Consider the following 21,879-nt stretch of genomic DNA (forward strand, 5'->3'; position numbering starts at 1 on the left):
AGAACTTATCTGAAACTACCATCTCTATTTAATTCTTTACTTGCTTATTGTCTTCTCCATGAGTTTACAGTGACCCTTTCAGTTTTATTCTTTCCTGAATTCCCAGCACTTAAAGCAGTGCTGGCATATAGTGGGTGCTCAATGTATGAGTGAATAACTGGGAAAGGATCTCTGGGCAGTTTCCTGTACTTGTGTAAAGAAAGTTGTAGCTCTTTCTGTCCTGGAAGAGAGGGAGGGGAGGTTGTGGGTCAAATGACTCCAACCAGTGCCCTGAACTCTGTCCTTTCTCAGCCAGCATCCAGATTTTGACAGAGAACCATGGCTCCCAGGCTCCTGGGGCCCAGGACACCTGGTGAGCCACTAGTTACCCCACTTTATGAGATCATTCCAATCAAATACCCGCTACAGTTCCCCCGGGGCACTGTTAGCCCCAAGGGAACTGTGGTCAGCTGGCCAGAGTTTGGTCAGAGGGGTTGCTTCTGTAACTGCCTTTGGGTTTGCAGACTCCAGGCTAGCAAGCAACCATGCTGGAACAGTGGTTACTGGGTGAGTTTTATCTTTTTACAGTTTAATTTTCATATTTTTATTTTTGACTTTTTCAACTTTCTCAGTGAAGTGTATCTTATATACTGTAAAATGCACAAATACTAAGTAAAATTTTACATCTGTATATGCCTGTCTAACTGCTACCCAGATCAAGACATATTCAGCATCCCAACATGTTCCTTCATACTCATTCCAAATTATATTCCCCAAGGGTAACGTGATCTAGATTTCCATAGATTATTCCTGCCATTTTGGAAGGTTCTACAAAACGAATTATACAGTGTTTCATTTTTTAAAGGTGGTCATCTAGCCTGACACTGCATGCATAGGAGTGGGCTAGAGCTTTTGCAATATCCCTCAGTCTGCAGCAGTGTGACTCAGGCAGTGTAGGATCTGAATCATGATTCACTCCGTGTACAACGTACAGCAGAGCTTATTTAACCTTGTTGATCCTCGGTTTCCTCATCTATAAAATGGAGAGACTGATCATTCCTACTTTGAAAAGTGCTTGTTAGGATGAGTAATATACGTAAAGTGCCTCATTGCAATGTACTTCTGCACTCATTGGCACTGTCTGGATTTGAACGCTGTAACTTTGGCTCCTTTCCTTTGGATTTTACCTGCCAGGGTCAAATACCGGAGTAGGGGGTGGCCTACAAAGATCATTTCTCAGAAAATGGGCCAGATGTGTTGATCTTTTTCAGTATGGGCATTTCACTTTAATACAAGAAACGTTTATGAAACAACTGCAAAGCTCAGTGCTTGTCATTCCTGTTTTATTCATTCCCACATTCACTCACAAGTCAGATCCAATCTTTGAGGCATTTCACTTTCCTGGCTTCGGTTCAGGACCAGGGGCGGTCCCTTTAAGGCCCTGGAAAGGGTCTCGGTGTTGGTTTCGGCGAGGAGGCCACGCCCCATCACGTGTCCGCAGCCCCAGCGGGGCGGGGCCGGCGTCTCTTGGCTGCCGTCAGTTCCGGTTCTCTGTCAGTCGCAAGCGAGCGAGCGAGCGAGCGAGCAGAAAGCAGGTCGGCTACCGGAGCGGAGCGTGAGTGCTCGGGACCCCGCCCCCACCCCTCGAACTCCCACCCGGCCGACCCCCACCTTCCCAGCGGGGCCGCTTGCCGCCTGCGGCCGTCCCTTTCGTCGGCGACCGCTGCGGGAAATGGCGGCGCTGCCTGATCTCTCCCTTTCCTTCCTCGGCCTCTCCGAACCACCTTCTCGGTCCCCGATTCCGCGCCTCAAGCGCTGCAGAACCTTCTGCGCCTGAGACTGGTCCCCAGGGCGGCGGGGCGCGGCAGGGCTGGGGCGAGGAGCCGCGGGGAGGGGGCCGGGGCGCCCCCGGGACAACGCAGCGGCCTCCGGGGCCCGGGGGGGGCGCGTGCGGGGCCTGCGCCTCCCCAAGGTCTCTCAGGGGCCCCCACTTCTGCCCCCAGGATGGGGGGCGCTCTGGGGCCGGGAGGGCGCGGACCTTGTCGGAGGAGGGTGGGGGGTGCGGTTGGGGCTCGGGGATGTGGAGAACGGCTGGTTGGTTGGGGGTAGTGAGCGCTTCAAGAGAAGAAAATGGCGCTTGGTGCAAGTCCCTCCTCTCCCCACGCCGTCTCCTCCGCATTTCGCCGCCTCCCACGCCCCCTCCGACCAACCTGTCTCCCCCTGCCCAAGCCGTTCCCAGTCCTGGGGTCCTGGCGGCTTCTTGGCACCGCGCGACCCTCTTCCTCCTTTTCGGTGCTTATCGCCCTCGTGTTGTACCGAAATCATGGGCCCTTTAGTTCTAGTTTATTTTCACCTCGTGTCTTCTAATCCTCCTCCACGCCATCATTAAAGATCGAAGATTTATTTTCCTAGCTGTGTTTTGCATATGTTCTACACCACCGCTTTTAGTATCGTTTTGTCAGGATTAAGAGTCTGCATCCCCCACCCCTTTTTTTCCTTGAGCAGTAAAGCCTCATTAAGTAAAAGGGTATTTTGTTAGAGGTTCAAAGAGGCTGGCTTTGGTTACCATCACCTTGTCTTTGTGTTGGATGGACTTATTTGGGTTAAACACCCAAGCTGTTTCTTTGGTGATTCTTTGAAATGATCTTAGGCCCCCAGGCGCCTTTCATGAACAGATGGTAGGGTTATGCTTGGCCGTTTCAAAGTGAAAATAGGTTATGTTTAATTTAATTACCTTTGAAAAATGTTTCTTGGCATTATTAGCAGCTGGCATTAAAAAATAAATAAATTGATCTTGGAGATTAGATTGTAAAGTGGAGCAGTGACAATACTAATGTATAAAACGTGCTTATGAACGTTGCTGCTCCCTTCTGAATTTACTCTTCTTGTCATCAAAAAATTGCCAGTGGAAATCAACATGGCTGGGTTGGGCATGGTTTGAGCTTTTTGAATTAGGGGCTAGGCCAAGGATGGCCCATCTCCTTTACCTTGACCTCCTGTTGTGGGACACATTCAGTGCCAGTGCTAGTGCAAGTTTAGTCGAGACCTGAATTATTTATGATTTTTTTGAAGTCTTTTTTTTTTTTTTAATTCAGCAAACATAACAGTGTGTGTTGCGTATATTGGGCCCTTTAGGGCATAAAAAAATTAATAGGACTCAGTCTCTTCTGAGATGGAGATGAAGAGAGCAAAGATACTTGTTTTGAAAAGCATTTTACTACCTAGTATTATAAGTGCTTTGAAAAGAGGTAGAGTATGCCTTGGGATTCCTTGAAATTTGGGAAACATAGAGGCACAAAGAGTCTGCCTTGTGCTCAGGAAGTGTAAACATACACGTGAAAGCAGGGCTCTGCCTGATACCTCTGCATGGGGGGCCTGGGGAACTAGGGTCACAGTAGGAATTTGTAGAAGGTTTTTGCCCCTCCCATAAGCACATTCTTCAAATTTTAGTTGTATTACAGAGTAGAAAATCAGCGTAAAATGTAATTAACTGTGAATTATGTATAACTCTGAATTGGTACTTGATATTTTGATGGCATGGTCAAAAAGCCAAAAAATATTAAGAACATATACAAAATATGAAAAATAGGATTATAATGGTAAAATCAATTAGATATCGACATCTGTGTAGTACAGTTGTTTGCCATGCTGTGTGAATGTTGGGGTCATTTCCTGCAGAGAATAATTGTATAAAGCAGTACTGAGAGTAATTAATCATATTTCTTCCTGGTTTTAACAGTGATTGTTGTCAGCTGTCTTCTTGCAATTTACCCTATCCATAAACATCTAACCCTGCTAAAATGATGTATAAAAAGACCCATTGGCTTTGAGAGAGAGGTGTAGGAGTAATGAGATGGGTATGACATTTAGTTCTTGCTGGGCTCAGAACACTTCACTCTGCGTGTTATTTTCAATTTGGAAGAGCATAGATTAAGAGTATAAGTTCTAGCATTGTGCTCAGTGAAACAGCTCCAGTACCGCAAAATGGTAGAATGAACCATGGGATTCTTAAATCTTTGATTGGGGGAGAGTTAATTGTAGAACAATTCTTAAATTATTTTTGTAATGTATTTTTTCTTTCAGAATGCCTAAGTCAAAGGAACTTGTTTCTTCAAGCTCTTCCGGCAGTGATTCTGACAGTGAAGTTGACAAAAAGGTGACTATAACTGCACCATGTCATTTTCTTGATACTTAATTCATAACTATTGCCCACATCCAGTTCTGAAGGACAGTGAAGCATATCAGAATTTTAAAACGAGAATCTGGATAGGTGTTTCTGGAAGTGCAGTGGCCCCTGGACCACTTGATGAAAGTGCCTGTGTGCTTCTTGTAGACACATGCACGTGCCAAGCCCCTAAGTCATACTTGAGCAAGCCTCCGACTTAACAAGTCTCCTGTTGAGGCTTTTCAGGAGCCCTAAAGCTGCAGAACCACTGTCTTTAGACTCTAGGGGGGTAGCACTAGAATTAGGCCAAAGCCACTGTGTGTGCCATTATTTAGTAATCTGCCTAATCTGTAGGTATTCTGTGTAGTAGTTGAGTCAGATTATCTGAACTCCTTGACAGCAGTTGTCAGTTTGACAGATGTCTTGGCCATTGATGTTTATGCAGCCCTACGAGGATTACATAAAATGTAGGCTTGGTACTTTCTAAATCAGAATGTTATTTACACTGGTTCCCTCCTTTTAGTTAACACCCAACAAAGCTAACATGAAATTACCCATTTTGATAGAATAGGCTTTTTCTGCATTAGATAAGAACTGTGCTATTAAGTTTAACTGCATTTTGTTTAACTGAGCATCTCACACTGTGGTCAAGGCCTCTTCCATGCAGAACTGTCCTGTATCTCCTGAAAGCTTAGATAGTTGTGTGTCTGAGCTCAGTTAGCAGTGTTAGTTAAGAGAGAGTTTATATGAGAATCCTGGAGGAGATGCACCTTTATAGGGAAATACCGAATATGGTATCACCTGGAAGGTTGAAAGAAGGCTTCTAAGAGCATGCACAGCTGTATTCGAGAAGGAAACGTCCCTTAATTTTTAAATATGCACTTGAATACATTCATTTGACAAATTTTTATTGAGCTGTTATGTGCTAGTCATGTACCAGTCCACAGGGACTGTCTGGACCCTGATACAAAGAATAATTGCTTTCTGCGTATTGAGCTGAGTTAATTTTTGCCGTTTGTCTCAAATAGTACTATTAATCCTGTATTTACATTAAATAAATCCACTTTTTCAGTTTATGTACATGAATATATACATTATGTCGTACCTAGCTTCATCTAGTTTAGTAAAATGTTCAAAGTGTGTCCCTTCCTTCCATTAAGGAACATGACTGCCCTCTATTGTTTGGATTGAGAATTACTAGATTGCATGGGCTGTAGCTTACTTTGAGAATGAGGCCTTATGAAAAGCTTTTATAGTAATGCTGCTTTTAAAACATTGTTTTGATTTTGAATGCTAGCCCAACACATTGCTGTCTATCTTCAGTGAGCAATTTTGTGTGTGTGTGTGGTGAGGAAATTTTTTAAGTACTTTATTTTTTTTTTTTAATTTTTAATTTTTTTTATTTTTAACTTTTTTGGTGAGGAAGTTTTGTGATCCTCTGGTGCCCAGTACAAAATAGCTTTCTTAACTTAGCCTACTCATAACCCTCCTAAGCCAATTTAAGTCCCTTTTGGAATAGACAGGCATAAGTAAATAATCATAAGTTGGTTTTATTCTTCCTAATTAGTATATTTTCTTTGAAAAATAAGTAACTGACTAGTTAATAGACTTGTGATTTCCAAAAGTTTATTCAAAAGCAGCAGGTGCCCCCTTCCCGCCATCATTTTTTCTCCCAAGGAAATCTTATGTGGAATTCAGTGTATAAAATAACTTTCTCTGAATACCAGTCTAATGCCTGAAGTATCTTCTGAGTTTCTTTTTTTCTCAATTTTTTTTCTTTTTTTGGGGGTGTGGGGGCGGGTAATCAGGTGTATATATGTATGTATGTATGTGTGTATGTATGTGTGTATTGATTAATGGTGGTATTGGGGATTGAACCCAGGACCTCATGTATGTTAGGCACAGTCTTCTACCGCTGAGCTGTCCCCTCCCCTCTTTTGGGTTTCTGACAACACGCTTCGAAAGCACTGTGCTGGATAACAGTGCTAGGTTAGTTTTACAGTTCTGTTGTCAAGTGAAACTTGCGTATGTATATGTTTATGATTTTTTTTTCTTAATTAGCCTTTTGATCCTTTAAGTCTTCAAAAGTAGTGGAATCTTTTTAACCTGAGTTGTGTTTTGTTCTTATGCAAGTTTTAACCATATTCTTGTTTTTCTTTCAAGTTAAAGAGGAAAAAGCAAGTTGCTCCAGAAAAACCTGTAAAGAAGCAAAAAACTGGTGAAACTTCAAGAGCCTTGTCATCCTCCAAGCAGAGCAGCAGCAGCAGAGATGATAACATGTTTCAGGTAATGTTATTTCCTTAGATCCAGAGGAATTAATTACGTGACTTGATCTGAAGAATGTTAAAAGTACCTTAATCTGATAATGCATAATAATCTATCATGTATGTTACCATCCTCTTGACTGAAGATACTTGTGGGAATATAAGAACAAGTCAGTAGAAATGAAAGTAACTTACATGATGGTAGAGTATTGTTAAAATCTAGAATTCTGTAATTTTGCTATATTTAAAACAATGAAAATTCAAAAGTTGGAGAAATCCAAAAAAAGAGATTGAGAACTGCACATTTAGAAAGCAGTTTGGAAGAAGTAGATTTAGTATTGGGCTGTGAAGTACGGATAGAATATTCCTGGAAGGGAAGCAGTAATACAATCTGCTCTGTTTTGGCTTGGTAACAGGAAAGGTGAGTGGGTTTACTAAAACTTGCCCTCTGTTTATATATTGTGGGTAGTAAGGTTGAGTAGAGAGGTAAAGTGAGAGAAGTTCATTAGAGGGAGTTGATCAAATTACCCAGATTTGGTATAGCTTCTTTTCTTGGGTTTCTTGTTTTAGGGAGACTTGATACTGGCCTCATGGTACAAGAAGGATTTATGGGGAGAGGCAGTGGGGATAAATTATGTGAGGTGATAAGGGCTTAGATGGTTTTTCCAAAGGATGAATAGTGATGATTATAGATCATACTGTTTATATGTAAGGAAGAATTATGAAAGAGCCTTCATTTCTTTGAGTAGATAGTACAATTAAAGTTATATTAAGGGCTGAGAAGTCGAAGGGCAGATTATTATGAGAGAGAAGGTGCTCTGAGAACCTTTTTCTGAGGCAGTGACAATTGAAGCTTAAGATATGAAGGAGCAGCTGGCCAAGCCAGGGGAATGGGGGAGGGAAGCATTTTCAAAGTAGAGGGTCTTGTGCAGTGCCTTGAAGTGGGAAAGAGCTTGCAGGAATTAGGGAGCCCCTGTGGCTGGAGTCTGGAAAGTGGCTGAGAGTATAGGTAGGAAATCTAATTGGAAGGGACCATGAAGAGCCAGATTTGCAGGGCTTTCCTGTTGGGAATTTTTAGTTTGAGTTTTATTCTAAGTGCAGTGGGAAGCTAATTTAAGGGGCAGAATGAAAAGTAAAAATCTGCAAGAGTATTACCTTTTCCTTCTGTGTATGTTTGTACTAAGTATTTACTTCGCAACTATCTTGGGCTTTTCTCTGATCAATTCTGTTTACTGTATGCCTGCCTTTACTTGGATAATAATAGAGCATCTGTGGCCTATTAATGGGTTTTATCTTGTCGACTTAACCCCTGATTTTACAGATAAAGAAACCAGGAGCCACATTTTGAGATTTTATACTGTTAGAGCAGTTTTGGGAAAGCAGTTCTACTTTTATGAGGAGGTTATCTCACCAAAAAGAGTGAATTCAGTTCTTAAACCTTTATTTTGAAGGCTCCTAAGCCTTATCCTTTTGAAAGTGCCTCTTGAAGTAACCATGGGCATTTTTTCTTTAATCCTTTTTAAAAAAATTGAATAGTACGGTTAACAATGTGTCAGTCTCTGGTGTATGGCATGTTTCAGTCATACATATATATACATATATTCGTTTTCATATTCTTTTTCATTATAGATTACTACAAGGTATTGAATTTAATTCCTTGTGCTGTACAGGATAAACTATTTTCAAAGTGACTTTTCACAGATCTAGTAGTCTGTGAAAGCAGTCTGTGTAGCCACTCTAAGATGTGATATTTAATTTCATTGCCATTAGAGCGTTTTCCTTGAAATAGTATTTTGGCCATAGAAAAATATTTTAGTGGTTAATACTGAATTTTAATTGGTTTAAGAGAACACTAGAGTATATTGGTTATATTAAATAAAATGAGGACTTCGTTTTTATTAGTAATAATGATTTGATAATTTCATTACAAAGATGGGTGAAGGATAGGGTTTTTGGAAGGAAAATAAGTTACTCTTGTTGTGTTTTGTAAGATTTTATAAAAAATTGTATATTTTTAAAAATAGGGCTGTATGTTTTCTGTGTTTTTTCATTTTCCAAGAAAAATGCCTTGAAGACAGTTTCAGGGTAGAACTTCTTTTGAAATTACTAGAATTTTTAAGGACCCAGATTATCAGGTGTACTTTACTAAAGACAAATAGATCGAAAATCTAAATTAAAATTGTTCAGGTATTGGTTAGTAGCCATAAAGCAGGACTTTTTTTTTTTTTTTTTTAACCTAAATACCAATCTCTTGAGAACAGAACTTGAGGAAATGATCTTAAATTCTGGTAAACCAGTATGTCAGACATAAGCAACTGTCTAAATGAAAGCTTCTGATTTGAAGAGACTTGTACACAGAGAAAGTCACTACGCCGATCTTTCAAACTGTTAGAATGGTTTGGGCAGAATCCTGACGAGAGAGGACGTACTACTAGCCTTTTGTCTGGTTTCTTCAGCTCGGAATTTTAAGAGCTAGGTTCTGTAGGGTTATAATCTACTTGAGATGACTTAGGTGATGTTAAAGCTGCATTGGAGGACTGTCATGTAATTAGCACTTGTGTCTTAAAAGGTCAGAATGGTTGAGGCAGGGGACTGTGATCCCCATTCTTCAGAGATGGGTACATAAGATCAGTGATACTACTTTAGTTGATTTGATGATTTTAAGGATACACTTGTTACTTTGAATTATGTTACTGCAGAGTCAAATGTTCTTAACCTCGGAGTTTCATTTAGGGAGTCCATGAAATTATTATTTTATTTGAATATTTTTGTATTTGAAGGGATTATTTATAACCTTAATCAGTTCCTCAAAGGGGACAGGAAATCAAAAAAAATTTGAGATTCACTGTTCTGTAGGATGTACATGTTATTTTTTCCCTGCTAACCTCCAGATTATAAGCATGTAAAAACTTATGCATTTTGTGACATGATTCTGTTACTTTCTCCTATGACATGTAAGTGCAGTGATCTTTATTCTTTCTACTTTTAATCATTGTATTTTTTTTTAAGAGTTTGTCAGCTTTATTTCTCAAGGGAGAGGTCACTATTGGACAAGTTATTTTCTTTTTTAAAAATAAACTTTATTGAGATATAATTTATATAAAATAAAACACACACATTTGAAGCATGATGAGCTGTAATAAATGTACAGGCTGTTGTAGTGAGGCTGTTTCCATCACCCCAGAAAGTTCCCTCTGGCCTCCCTTTATAGTCCATTCCCGTGTCCTAGCTAAGCACTGGTTTGATTTCTGTCACTATAAATTTATTTTGCCTGTTCTAGAGCCTCATATAAATGGAATCATATAGTTTATATTGCTTTGTGCCTGGCTTCCTTTGCTCACTATAGTGTTTTGGGATCAGTCCTTGTTTTGAGTATCTGTAGTTTGTTCCTTCTTATTGCTGATTTTTTATTCCATTGTATGATTGTGCTACAGTTTGCTGATCCATTATGCATTCATTTTGAATGGATGTTTGGATTGTTTCTATTTTTCAGCTATTGAGAAAAAAGCTATTGTGAATATTCTTGTACAAATCTTTTGTGGACATTTTTGCTTTTTGGGTAAATACCAGATGTATTTGTTGGGTCTTAGGCTAAGTGTATGTTTAACTTTATAAGAAACTGTCAAACTGATTTCCAAAGTAGCTCTTCTATTTTGCACACCCACCAGCAATGTATGAGATTCCAGTTGCTCCACGTTGTCACTGGGTATTGCCAGTCTTTAAAAAATTTATCCACTTTAATTAATGGATGTTTAGCTTTACTTTGTATTTCCCCAGTGTCTTACATCTTTTTTTGAAGAATCTGTTCAAGTCTTTTGCCTATTAAAAAAAAAGTTCATTTAATTTATTGAGCTTAAGAATTCTTTATATATTTTAGATACAGTTCTTTGTCAGATGCAAGTAAAGTGAATATTTTCTTTGGGTCTGTGATTTGTCTTTTTAATTTCTTAAGTACCTTTAAAAAGCTTTAATTTTGAAGATGTCTTTTTATCAATTTTTCTCTTTTGTAGTTAATGCTTTTTGTTTCCTATTAAAACATAGTTCTCTACCCCAACCACAAAAATTACTTCATTTTAATTTTTTTTATTTTTCACAAAAATTTTGCCAGTTTTTTTTTCGAGGGGGATAGAATTTTTATGGTTTCTTAAAAAATTTTTTTATTGAAGTGTAGTTGATTTACAATGTTAGTTTCAGGTGTACAGCAGTGTGATTAGTTATACATACATATACACATACATGTTTTCTTTTCAGATTCTTTTCCATTATGTGTTATTACAAGAAATTGAATATAGTTCCTTGTGCTGTACAGTTGATCCTTGTTGCTTATCTATTTTATATATAGTAATGTGTGTCTGTTAATCCCCAACCCCTAATTTATCCCTCCCTGACCTTTCTCCTTTGGTACCATGGTTTGTTTTGTATGTCCTAGAATTTTTATAGTTTTAACTTTCATGTTTAGATTGCTAATCCATGTGGAATTAGTTTGTGTATAGTGTGAAATAAGGGCCGAGACTAATTTTTCACCTCTGTACGGATAATCCAGTTGTACCATTACCATATGTTGAAGACTATTCTTTTCCCATTGAATCATGTTGGATCTTAAAAAGAAAATCAGTAAATATATAAAATATGTATTTATTTCTAAACTCTGTTCTGTTCCATTGATCTGTATGTCTATCTTTTTTTAAGGTATTTTTTATTTAGTTTAATTTTAAAATGGAGGTACTGGGGAATGAACTCAGGACTTCGTTCATGCTAGGCACGTGCTCTCCCCCTTTTTGTTGGTCTTTACTCCAGTACCACACTGTCTTACTTACTGTGTGTGCTTTTATGGTGAGTCTTGAAATCTGGTAGTGTAAGTCCTTTAACATTATTCTTCATGTTCATAATTATTTTTGCTATTCTATGTCTTTTGTATTTTCATACACATTTTATGATTAGCTTGTGAATTTTTACCAGAAAGCCTACTGGGATTTTGATTCAAATTGGGGAGAATTGGCAACTTGATAGTATTAAAAGTTCCTGTTTGTGAATACAGTATCTTTCTCCGTTCATTCATTTATTTTTGTTTATTTATTTATTTTAAATTGAAGTATAATTTACAGTGTTGTGTTAGTTTCAGGTGTACAGCAGAGTGATTCAGTTTTTGTATATGTATATCTGTTCTTTTTCAGATTCTTTTCTATTATAGGTTATTACAAGATATTGAATATAATTCCCTGTGCTATACAGTAGGTCCTTGTTTTATCTATTTGATATATAGTAGTGTGTATATGATAATCCTAAAGTCCTAATTTATTCCTCCCGCCTCCCTGCTTACTTGGTAACCATAAGTTTGTTTTCTGTGTCTCTGAGTCTTTTTTTTTTTTTTAAATTAAGTTTATTTGTATCATATTTTAGATTCCACATGTAAATGATGTATAATATTTGTCTTTCTCTTTTGGACTTTCTTCACTTAGTATGATATCTCTAGGTCCATCCATGTTGAATGCAAATGGCATTCATTCATTCTTTTTTTATGGCTGAGTAATATTCCATTGTGTGTGTGTGTGTGTGTGTGTATGTGTATGTATGTATGTGTATGTACATGTACCACATCTTTACCCGTTTATCTGTTGATGGAATGTTTAGGTTGCTTCTGTGTCTTGGCTATTGTAAATAGTGCTGCTATGAACATTGGGGTGCGTGTATCTTTTCTCATTCTAAAACTCTGATTCAAAAAGTTTTCTCCAGATATATGCCCAAGAGTGGGATTGCTGGATCGTGGGATTGCTGGATCGTATGGCAATTCTATTAGTTTTTTAAGGGACCTCCATACTGTTTTCCATAGTGGCTGCACCAGTTGACATTCCCATCATCAGTGTAGGAGGGTTCCCTTTTCTCCACAGCCTCTCCAGCATTTGTTATTTGTGGACTTTTTGATAATGGCCATTGTGACTGGTGTGAGATGACACCTCATTGTAGTTTTGATTTGCACTTCTGTAATAATTAGCAATGTTGAGCATCTTTTCCTGTGCCTATTGGCCATTTTGTGTCTTTGGAGAAATGTCTGTTTAGATCTTCTGCCCATTTTTTGATTGTGGTGTTGTTTTTTTTTTTTTTTTTTTTTTTTGATGTTGAGCTCTATGAGCGTTTGTATATTTTGGAAATTAATCCCTTGTTGGTCACATCGTTTGCAAATATTTTCTCCCATTCTGTACGTTGTCTTTTTGTCTTGTTTATGGTTTCCTTTGCTGTGCAGAAACTTTTAAGTTTAATTAGGTCCCATTTGCTTATTTTTCTATTACTCTAGGAGATGGATTGAAAAAATATTGCAATTTATGACTTCTTAGAATTTTGTGTTGATGATTTTATCTGTTGAGTTATACATCATCCGTTTAATTCTTTCCTGCTAGTATTTCCACTAAAATATTGAAATGACATGTTGGGAGCAAACATCTTTGTCTTTTTCCTGATGTTGGAGCAAAGTATCCTTCTAATTCTTTTCCCTTTAATGCCCCATTGCTTAGCCTCGGGAATGAATGTGCATACTGTGGATTTGCTACCTTGGGCTTGGAGATTGTAAAGTCGTGGAATAAAAATGGTGCAGTTTTCTGTATGGCCTATCTTTATTTGGAGATTTGCTTTAAAGCTTTCTTTCTATGCTAAAGTGAACACTAGATATATGAAGGGATAGTATACAAAATGCACAGTTACTTTTAGTGTACAACGAAGGTTCAGATTGTGGTAGAGCAACATTAGTCTGTGTCCCTAGGCTTTCCCTTTCTCCTAGCCCTACAGCTGTTTAGTGCTGGTGTTCTCTGAAGCATTGTTGGCAAATTTTAGTGTGTCACTTTATTGACCTATAATCTTTTCTGAGTTTGAATAATTTCTTACTTAGTGTAATTGAACACAAGTTATTTGAAACGTGACTAGGAACTTTAGATTGTAAATTCCCTAAGCTTGAAATACGTGGATGGTCAGTCATGTTTGTAAGGAAGAAAATGCTTCTACGAAGTTCATCGGTAGCAAACAAAGACATTTATACACACCTTGTTGAAATTGTGGATGAAGAAGTTTGTGAGAAGTTTCTGGGGGACAAGCATAGTAAAAGTAGCCCGCTAACCGTTTGTTGTGTTTACTGTACTGTGCTCTTCACAGAAAATAACTGAGTATTCGTTGTTACTGATTGAAGACTGGTAAAATGCCATTAATATACTTAAAATGTACTGTCTCTTTTTAAAAAATAGGTTGCTTTCAGTCTTGATTTTTAACTCTTTTTTCCAGTGAGATTTTAAAGTTGTATCCCTGTTTTTCTGCATCAGATTTCTCAGGACTATGGGCAAACATTGCAGTAGAGATATAATTATTCTGCTTCTGCTTTTTTTGTTTTGTTTTTGTTTTTGTTTTTGGTCCTTAGTCCAAGGACCTATAAAGGCTTCAAAATTCTCTTCCTGGCTTTTCAAGTCTTTTTCAGTACAGCTCCATATATTCAGCCAGTCCTTGAATGTCATCAGTATTGTACCCTTCTGCTTTCCTTTGTCTATATCCTCATCACTTTTTTCTTCCTTTTACTTAATAAATGGCCTGTCATTTTTTTCAAGGTCAAATCCCACCGCCTGAAGTCTCTTCCACTGTTTAAACCCACACTGAATGCTTACTTGACTTGCCGAATCAATATTAATTTGGTAGCGTTTCAGTATATTTTAATTTTATTTATTTAGCTATCGCGTGGGTGAGTATAAAAACCAAACATACTGTTCATTTCAGTGAGGTAGCTGCCTAAGATACTTAAAATTTATTAGTTGTTAAATCAGTATTACAAATCACTATCGGGAGTGTCAGTGTGATAATTATTTTGGTCTTATTTATTCAGTTCATCCATTAAAACAGTTTACTGGGAACTCAATAATATGACAGGCACTGATTTAATTAGTGCAAACAGCAGTTCTCTCTCTTCAAAGGTTAACAATAAAGGGGAAAAGGAAACGTGGAAAGTTATAAAATGCAGATTAGGGAAGATGCTTTATAGAAGGAGGAGAATGAACGTGTTTGGAAATGGTAGATAAGAAACCATGGAAAGGGAAAGAATGTACCGTTGACCCTTGAACAACGCAGGTTTGACCTGCCTGGATCCACTTATACGTGGATATTCTTCAGTACTAAATACTACGTGGTTTGTAGTTGGTTGAATCTGAGGATGTGGAGGGCCCGACTATCAGTTATACTGCATTTAACCCCTGAGTTGTTCAAAGGTCAATTGTATATGCAAGAAATGGGGTACAAAAGGCAAGGAACTTATGAATTGATGATAATATGGGTAAATACAGAGAAGAGAGATTTGAAGGCACTTACCCATACCTGATGGACTGTGTGGCAAGTGGGGGGCAGACCAACAGAACGAGAAACTTATTTGAGAACGAGAAACTAAAGGAAGATGAATAAGAAAAGGGAGTCTGAGAGGACCTAGGCAAGATGGAAGCCGTAAATGTGTACTTGTGTCAGCACAACTATGGTTCTACTGTAGCAAGGCTTGGTATCCCAATAAAGGGAATTATGTAATAATTAAGGGATTCAGGTTTGTAGGGGAAGGAACTTTTACATGATGATGTGTTTTAAGCACAGAATCGTAGCTAGTATTTGAAATAAGTAAGATTGAAGAGTAGGTTTAAAATGAGTAAAAGAGGAGTATTAGAGGTTTTGATTAGAAAGTGTGATTTCTTGGTTTAAGTGCTGGACTGAACACTGTAGCAGCATGACATCCTGAAAAGTGCCTACAGACACTGTTGAGTAAAGCCTTTTCCTTCCCTGTGCAACTCTGTAGTTTGTGTTGAGCAGCAGTGGAAGAAAAATAGTTTTCTGTGGAGTTTTAAGTTCTCAGTTTGAGGCTAAGTAGATAGTATTAAAGATGTTATTTGAAATGAAGGTCTAAAAGGAAAAGCTTTCTCATGTTATTGACTGGACCTCTGAATTCTTTTACTTAGAATGGTTGCTAAACCAATGTAGCTAAGTCTTGAGATTCTTTCAGTTGTAGTTTGTACAAGATTTTGTTTTCCAGTGATTTTTATTGTGATAATAAACACTTAACATACAATTTACCATCTTAACCATTTTTAAGCATACAGTAGTATTAAGTATGTTCTCATTGTTGTGAAACAGCTCTCCAGAACTTTTTCATCTTGTGAAACTGTTGCATAACAACTCTCCCTTTCTCCCTCTCTCCAGTCCCTGGTAACCACTCTGTCTGCCTCTGAATCTGACTACTCTTAAGTACCTTGTATAAGTGGAATCATCCACTTATACATCTGGATGGCTTATTTCACTTAGCATGTAATATCCTCAAGGTTCATTCATATTGTAGCATGTGATAGAATTTCCTTCTTTTTTTAAAGCTGAATAATGCTCTGTTGTACATATGTGCCACATTTTTGTCTGTTCATTTGATGATGAACATTTGGGTTGCTTGCATCTCCTGGCTGTTGGAATAATGGTGCTGTGAACATGGGTGTGTGAATAAATACCTCTTCAAGACCCCGCTTTCATTTCTTTTGGATATATATACCCAGAAGTGGGGCTACTAGATCATTGCTGGGTCATATGTTTTATTTCAGTTTTTTTTGAGGGACCTCCATTCTGTTTTCCATAGTGGTTATACTGTTTTACTAATGGTTCTTTTAATGCAAAAAATGATTGAAAACGTGAGATGTGCTTTGTTTAGTTTCATCCTTTTTAGAAAGATTTCTTTTTAACAATGATAATTCCTTTGGTGTAGTTTTGATATTGAGAATAGCAGTTATTTTTGCGATTAAAAGAGTAAGCTTTCAGCAAGTGTGGATATAAATATGGAAATCACTGTTGAACAGCTTTTTATGTTTTTGTTTCTTTTTACAGATTGGGAAAATGAGGTATGTCAGTGTTCGGGACTTTAAAGGGAAAGTCTTAATTGATATTAGAGAATACTGGATGGATCCGGAAGGTGAAATGAAACCAGGAAGAAAAGGTGAGATTTAATTTCCTGAATTAGTCCTAATATTGGGACTAAACTTAAAATTATTTAAGCTTAAAGTTGTTTGGACTTTACTTGAAACTGAAATAATGTTGGCAGTGCATAGGGCATGGAAGATCCTCACTGAGTTGATTGCTTCTCTTCTGTAGCTTTTTTGGACATGACACTTCAGTTATTTTAATGAGGTGTCTTCCATACAGCTGTTGAAATACCCACTGCGTCCCCACCCCTCAGTAATACCCCTAAAACCACTTCACTAGACTGTTAATTTATTTGAATGTAGCTTTAAAAAGATCACATCAGTTCTGAAGTAGAGTGGGGGCACTGGGATGGAATAGAATTGGGAATGGAAAATCCTGGTTTACAGTATTTCCTTTTGGAGCATCTCCAAAAGGATATTCTTTAGGGTGGTATCTTTTAAGTGGCTCTTCATCCTTCCATTGTGCTTCATCCAGTCCCAAGCATGTCAGCATCACAGAAGAATACTTTATTTCACCAAATAGCTAGAGAACATTTGTGTACCAACAGAAACTCATATATTTGTGTAGTTAGCCACTTTAGGTTGATCTTTAGCTAGTGGAAAAATGCTTCCTTACTTGCTTCTACTTTGCCTGCATGTCTTTTTAAAAAATACCACTTGTTTGCTTACTAAAATGATTTGATTAACTTTAAAGCCCTTCCTAAGTGTTATCCCAGTGCATTCTCCTCCTTCCTCTCAATTTCATATCCTCCCAGCAGTTTCCTGAGAAATACATTAGTTCTTCCAGTTCTAGTTCCTTTGTTTATATGAGTCCAGGATTAGAACATTGGACCGTTTAAAGTACAGAGTACTTTCTGTTCATTCATTAACATCTTAAATAGGAACAACACATCATTAGCTAATGGTTTAAATGTTTATGTGTTGGGTGATATGCTGAGTTTTTATCCACATTAGCTAATTTAATTACTCACAACAACCTTTTGAGTTACAAGAATCATTTTACTGGTGAGGAAACTGAGGCTTAGAGGTACTGTAATTTTTTAAAGGCCATAGTTAGCGATAGTGCAGATGGGATTTGAACCCTGACTGCATGACTGCAAAGTGCGCTCTTAACCAGTGTGAACGTTCTGACGAGTCCTGTTTGGATCATGCTTCTGATTTTTCCAAAGTGAAATGAATGCTCCTGGAAGAACTCAGGAGAGTCATTATGCTGAGTTCCTGTGGAAATTTTGAGCACACTAATGTTTGAACCAACTAACTGGTTGTAGAAATGGGATGTCAGATACCAAGTCTGGGCCTGGCCACTTAGCCTACTAGTTTGCCAGCACTTGGGAGATGAATCTTCAGATCGTCATTTGTTCTCACTGAGTGTAATAGGCATTATGTGCGGGTTGCAGTGTTGAAAGTAAAACTGGATATAAGATTGACCTGCTGAGGTCATTGTGACCCATATGTAATTAACAAATGGAAGAGATTTGATTCTTAATGTACCATTGTGCCATTCAAAATGGCAGTTTTGATAAAACAGTATTTTAGTTGGAAGTATTAACAAATCCTCAGGAAAACTTAAGTTGTCAATGTTTGATTTTTAAAACTTTTTTTTAGGTATTTCTTTAAATCCTGAGCAGTGGAGCCAGCTGAAGGAACAGATTTCTGACATTGATGATGCAGTAAGGAAACTGTAACATCAGAGCCATATAAAATCTGTACTGTTCTAGTTGTTTTAATCTGTCTTTTTACATTGGCTTTTGTTTTCTAAATGTTGTTTTCCAAGCTATTGTATATTTGGATTGCAGAACAATTTGTAAGATGAATACTTTTTTTTAAATGTGCATTATTAAAAATGTTCTGAGTGAAGCTAACTGTCAACTTTATTAAGGAGGATTGCTTTTGTGCCCACCACCTAGTGTAAAATAAAATCAAGTAATACAATCCTAACTGTTGTGGCCTTCTTTGATCAGAAGAATTGGTACTGTTAAGGCCAAAAATAACAGTTTAGACCCTGTAGTTTCAGCTCAGCTTTTACATTCAAAAGGATTTGCATTGCATTGAATTTATAAGCTTTTGATTTGTGTAATTGTTGATCTGTTTTCTTCTAACCAAATGTCTGGACTTTTTATTTTTTTCCCCATGCCAATGATATTTCTGCTTTTCCCTTTTTTTCTTTACTTCATTTTTCTTTTAATAACTTACCTTGTCATATTCAGTTTTTGTTTCACTTTTTGCTATTTTTCTTGAATATATTATGCTAATTTGGAAAGTCTGAAACTGTCAGAATGTTAGTTATTTCAATAAGGTACTTGTAATTAAAATATATGAAAACTGCAATCACTAACTCTACTGTATTAAATATTAGGACATATAGTTTGATAAACAACATGGCTTGTATGAAAACTCTGAGCAAGTAGGTGTATGTCATTACCTGTAGTGTTCTGTGTAGTTGTTATCTTACTGCTTAGTCTGCAGAAAATAATGACTTAGATGTCTGATTTGCTTTCACTTATTAAGCATATTCACCATGGGATGATGTCTATAAAATCAGATACTGTTAAATTAGACTAGGATTTAATAAAAATAGTGACAGCTTACTGGCGTAACATTTTATTTTGTAGCATTGAGTATGGATTACATATAGCCAGAGAGATCAGTCAGCTTTACTGTCATGGTAGATAATGTGGTCACTTTTTAGGAGAAGGAGCATATAGAGCATATACTTGTGTTTTTTGGCCTTTGCTTCAGTAGACTTGGTTCTTTGGCAGTTAATCTACTGGACAATGGCATTCTAGACTTAATGTTACTAAGTTTTAGCAGGCACTCTGAAGTGGTTTTCATTGAACCATAGTGATGAAGCAGACACAGGTTGAGGCACAGATTTCAGGGGCTTTGCAGCAATAAATAAGGCATGGTGTGCCTTAGGAAAAGAATGTAAGGGAACTATGAAATTAAAGAAGGTGGCAATGAAGAGGAAGGAATTCTCTTCACACTAAATGGTAACACATGATATTTTGATCACGTTGATAAGACACAATTCTAGATAGAATAGTAAAAAGAAAGGTTTAAAGACATGTAAAAAAAATTCTTGTTGACAAATTATTTTGGTAGCTAATTTCAAATGGTTACTGCCATATCAGAGAGTTGCACTATTACACGAAGTTTGATTACTACGTCTAAAACATTATATAGTAGAATTGTCAAGGACTTGATTACAAAACCATCTGCCAGGCCACATAGAGTTATCAGTTTTTTTTTTCTGGCAGCTTTTCTCGGTACTTCTTTTACATTTTTAAGATTTTTTTTAAGTTTTTCTTTTTTAGTAGTAATCCTAATATGTACATAATTGGGGAAATAAAGAAATCTTTCCTGGTATTTTAACCTTCATCAAATAATAGGTACCAAAGTATTCAGAATATGTATTTTAGACAAATCATACTTGATTGAAAACTTTCCCCTTATTAGGGAACATACATATGTCCCAATTAGCTGAATTGGGTAGATTTGTAAAGTAATCCTTGTTATATATACAGAAAGGGTAGTTAGAACACAGAACTTTGATTTTGGTATAGATGAAGAGGGATTAATGGGTAATTTCCTAGGTTTATATGAAATTAGTGGGTGTATGCATTTTGAAGCAATCTGCTAATACAGAGATGGTGCTGAAATCTGTTACCTAGGCATTTTCTAGCTGTTTAGCATTTATGTCCTTAAAACTTCCACATAAGGAGTGTTTCTCTGGCAGATTTTGGTAAGGTTACTACTGCTAAATTCATTTCAATACATTATTGGATGTGCAATTTACAGAAATTAATCTTTTTTGTATGTAGAAAAGGATGAGAACTGGATTAAAAGAAGAGACAAAAATAACTTGTACTGGAAAGAAAAGATAAGAGTACTTCTGTTTTCTGTTTAAACTTTTCTTGCAAGATTTCTTCCAGGAAGAAAGCCTGGCATTTTGAGGCAGTGGTTTCTTACCTTGTAATGCCAAAATGAATTTCACACCAGCCCTGAATGTGCTCAGTAGCAGGGCCTTTCTGATAGGTTTTTCCTCTTTGTCTTTTAAATGTCTTTTAAAATAATCTTGGCATTTTATTTAAAGAACAACCACTAAATAAGAAAAACTAATTTTACTATTCTCTCTTGTTTTGCTTCATAAATGCTTAAGAACTTCTTTTGAAGAATACTCCTACCTCATTAGCTAGTCAAGATGCTATGATGGTCAAACTATTTTACATAATGTGTTCAGAAAAAAAGGCATAGGGAAAAAGGTGTGTACATCCTGGCTTGGCTATTGAGGGGAAAAGAAAGAATTGAGTATTAATTATTTGAGTGTTCCTGGTGGTTGTATGTTAGAAGAGGACTATAAAAGTTTGAAATTAAAGAAAAGTGCTGATATTTAGATATCTCTCCTGAAATTCTTTGCAACTCACTTTTTATGGAAATTAATCCAGTGAAACACTCATTTTTGCCTTTTTTTTTTTTTTCCAATGGTGTTTTACCAGGTAAACTCTAGGGGTAAACATTCACATAGTAACAAATATGTAATCCTGTAATTGTGGAATACCTGTCTGCTCTGTTTGGTACATCTTCCATGGAGATGTCATTGAATATAATACTGCATCTGTGAATATTTTAAATGTTGAAATAAAAACAAGAAATGTACCCTATGTGTCATCCCAGTTTCACAAACCTGAAGATGAATGGCTAAGTTATCTGTTAAATGGGTTTTATTAACAAACAGGATCCTTTTCTGTGTGAATGCTTTGGAATGTGAATTAGCCTTAGAGGGTTTAGTCTGAGGACCTCTGAGACTGGATGTTGTGAGTCCGTTTTTTCCGTCTACTCGATCCAAATGGAAAAGTGCAAATATGAAGTCTATATGGTCTCTTTTTTTCTTTACCTGTGTGAGTGCTTTGTGGTCTGATTATTCCTTGTTATAATTAACTGCATAATGGACACCTTTGGGTATTTCAGACTCTATAAAGAAGTGTCTGTTTTTCCCTTCTTGGTTAGTACTTTTCCCTAGTTACATATTGAGATCTCTCGTTTAAATTTCCATTTAGGGAAACTTAACACAGGGATAGAGAGATCCATGAAAGGTTACTTATGACTCTTATTTTGTTCCACTTAATTAACTGTAAATTTTAGTAAAACATGCTGACTCGAAAATCCAGTAAAAAGGAAGAAAATAGTACTTGGAACTTACACAGTTAGTCACTGACTTTACACTCAGAGGAGTTATGGGATAGAAAAGGAGTGTGAAAAGCATGAAACATTAAAAAATATGTAGAATTATTTATTATATAATAGTTTATTGACGACAACGGCTGTCTGTGTAAAATTTCTCGCTACACAGGACACCCCCTCTCCCGCCGTGCCCACTTCATATAAATTCATTAGAGTTCAGACCTTCTGAGCCCTCTCTTTCCACAGCTATTTTAGTTCTGGGCTAACAATGACGTACTGTTTCTACCTGAAGTGAAATGCCCCTCTTATTTTACTCTTTGGCTCT

The 21,879-nt window shown here is 37.1% G+C and overlaps 1 protein-coding gene across 2 annotated transcripts; it reads left to right on the plus strand.

Annotated features, from left to right (window-relative positions):
• The first annotated feature begins 1,483 nt into the window (after positions 1–1,483).
• On the plus strand, positions 1,484–21,029 carry SUB1 (SUB1 regulator of transcription). Of its 2 annotated transcripts, none has more exons than XM_031443697.2 (5): positions 1,484–1,594; positions 4,063–4,135; positions 6,308–6,430; positions 16,279–16,387; positions 17,979–21,029. In XM_031443697.2, the coding sequence occupies exons 2-5, from the start codon at positions 4,064–4,066 to the stop codon at positions 18,056–18,058; spliced, it is 384 nt and encodes a 127-aa protein (XP_031299557.1). In that variant the 5' UTR covers positions 1,484–1,594; position 4,063; the 3' UTR covers positions 18,059–21,029. The 2 variants fall into 2 exon arrangements, with proteins under 2 accessions (XP_031299557.1, XP_010975932.1); XM_010977630.3 differs by having other exon boundaries at positions 1,495–1,574.
• The last annotated feature ends 850 nt before the right edge of the window (positions 21,030–21,879 follow it).

Source organism: Camelus dromedarius, chromosome 3 (assembly GCF_036321535.1).
Source record: "Camelus dromedarius isolate mCamDro1 chromosome 3, mCamDro1.pat, whole genome shotgun sequence".
Classification (NCBI taxonomy): Eukaryota; Metazoa; Chordata; class Mammalia; order Artiodactyla; family Camelidae; genus Camelus; species Camelus dromedarius.

Bases quoted from the DNA above. Each gene is read 5' to 3' on its own strand.
- SUB1 (XM_031443697.2), top strand. From the start codon at position 4,064: ATGCCTAAGTCAAAGGAACTTGTTTCTTCAAGCTCTTCCGGCAGTGAT. The intron at 4,136-6,307 runs GTGACTATAACT...TTTTCTTTCAAG, and splicing joins ACAGTGAAGTTGACAAAAAG to TTAAAGAGGAAAAAGCAAGT. The intron at 16,388-17,978 runs GTGAGATTTAAT...ACTTTTTTTTAG, and splicing joins AATGAAACCAGGAAGAAAAG to GTATTTCTTTAAATCCTGAG.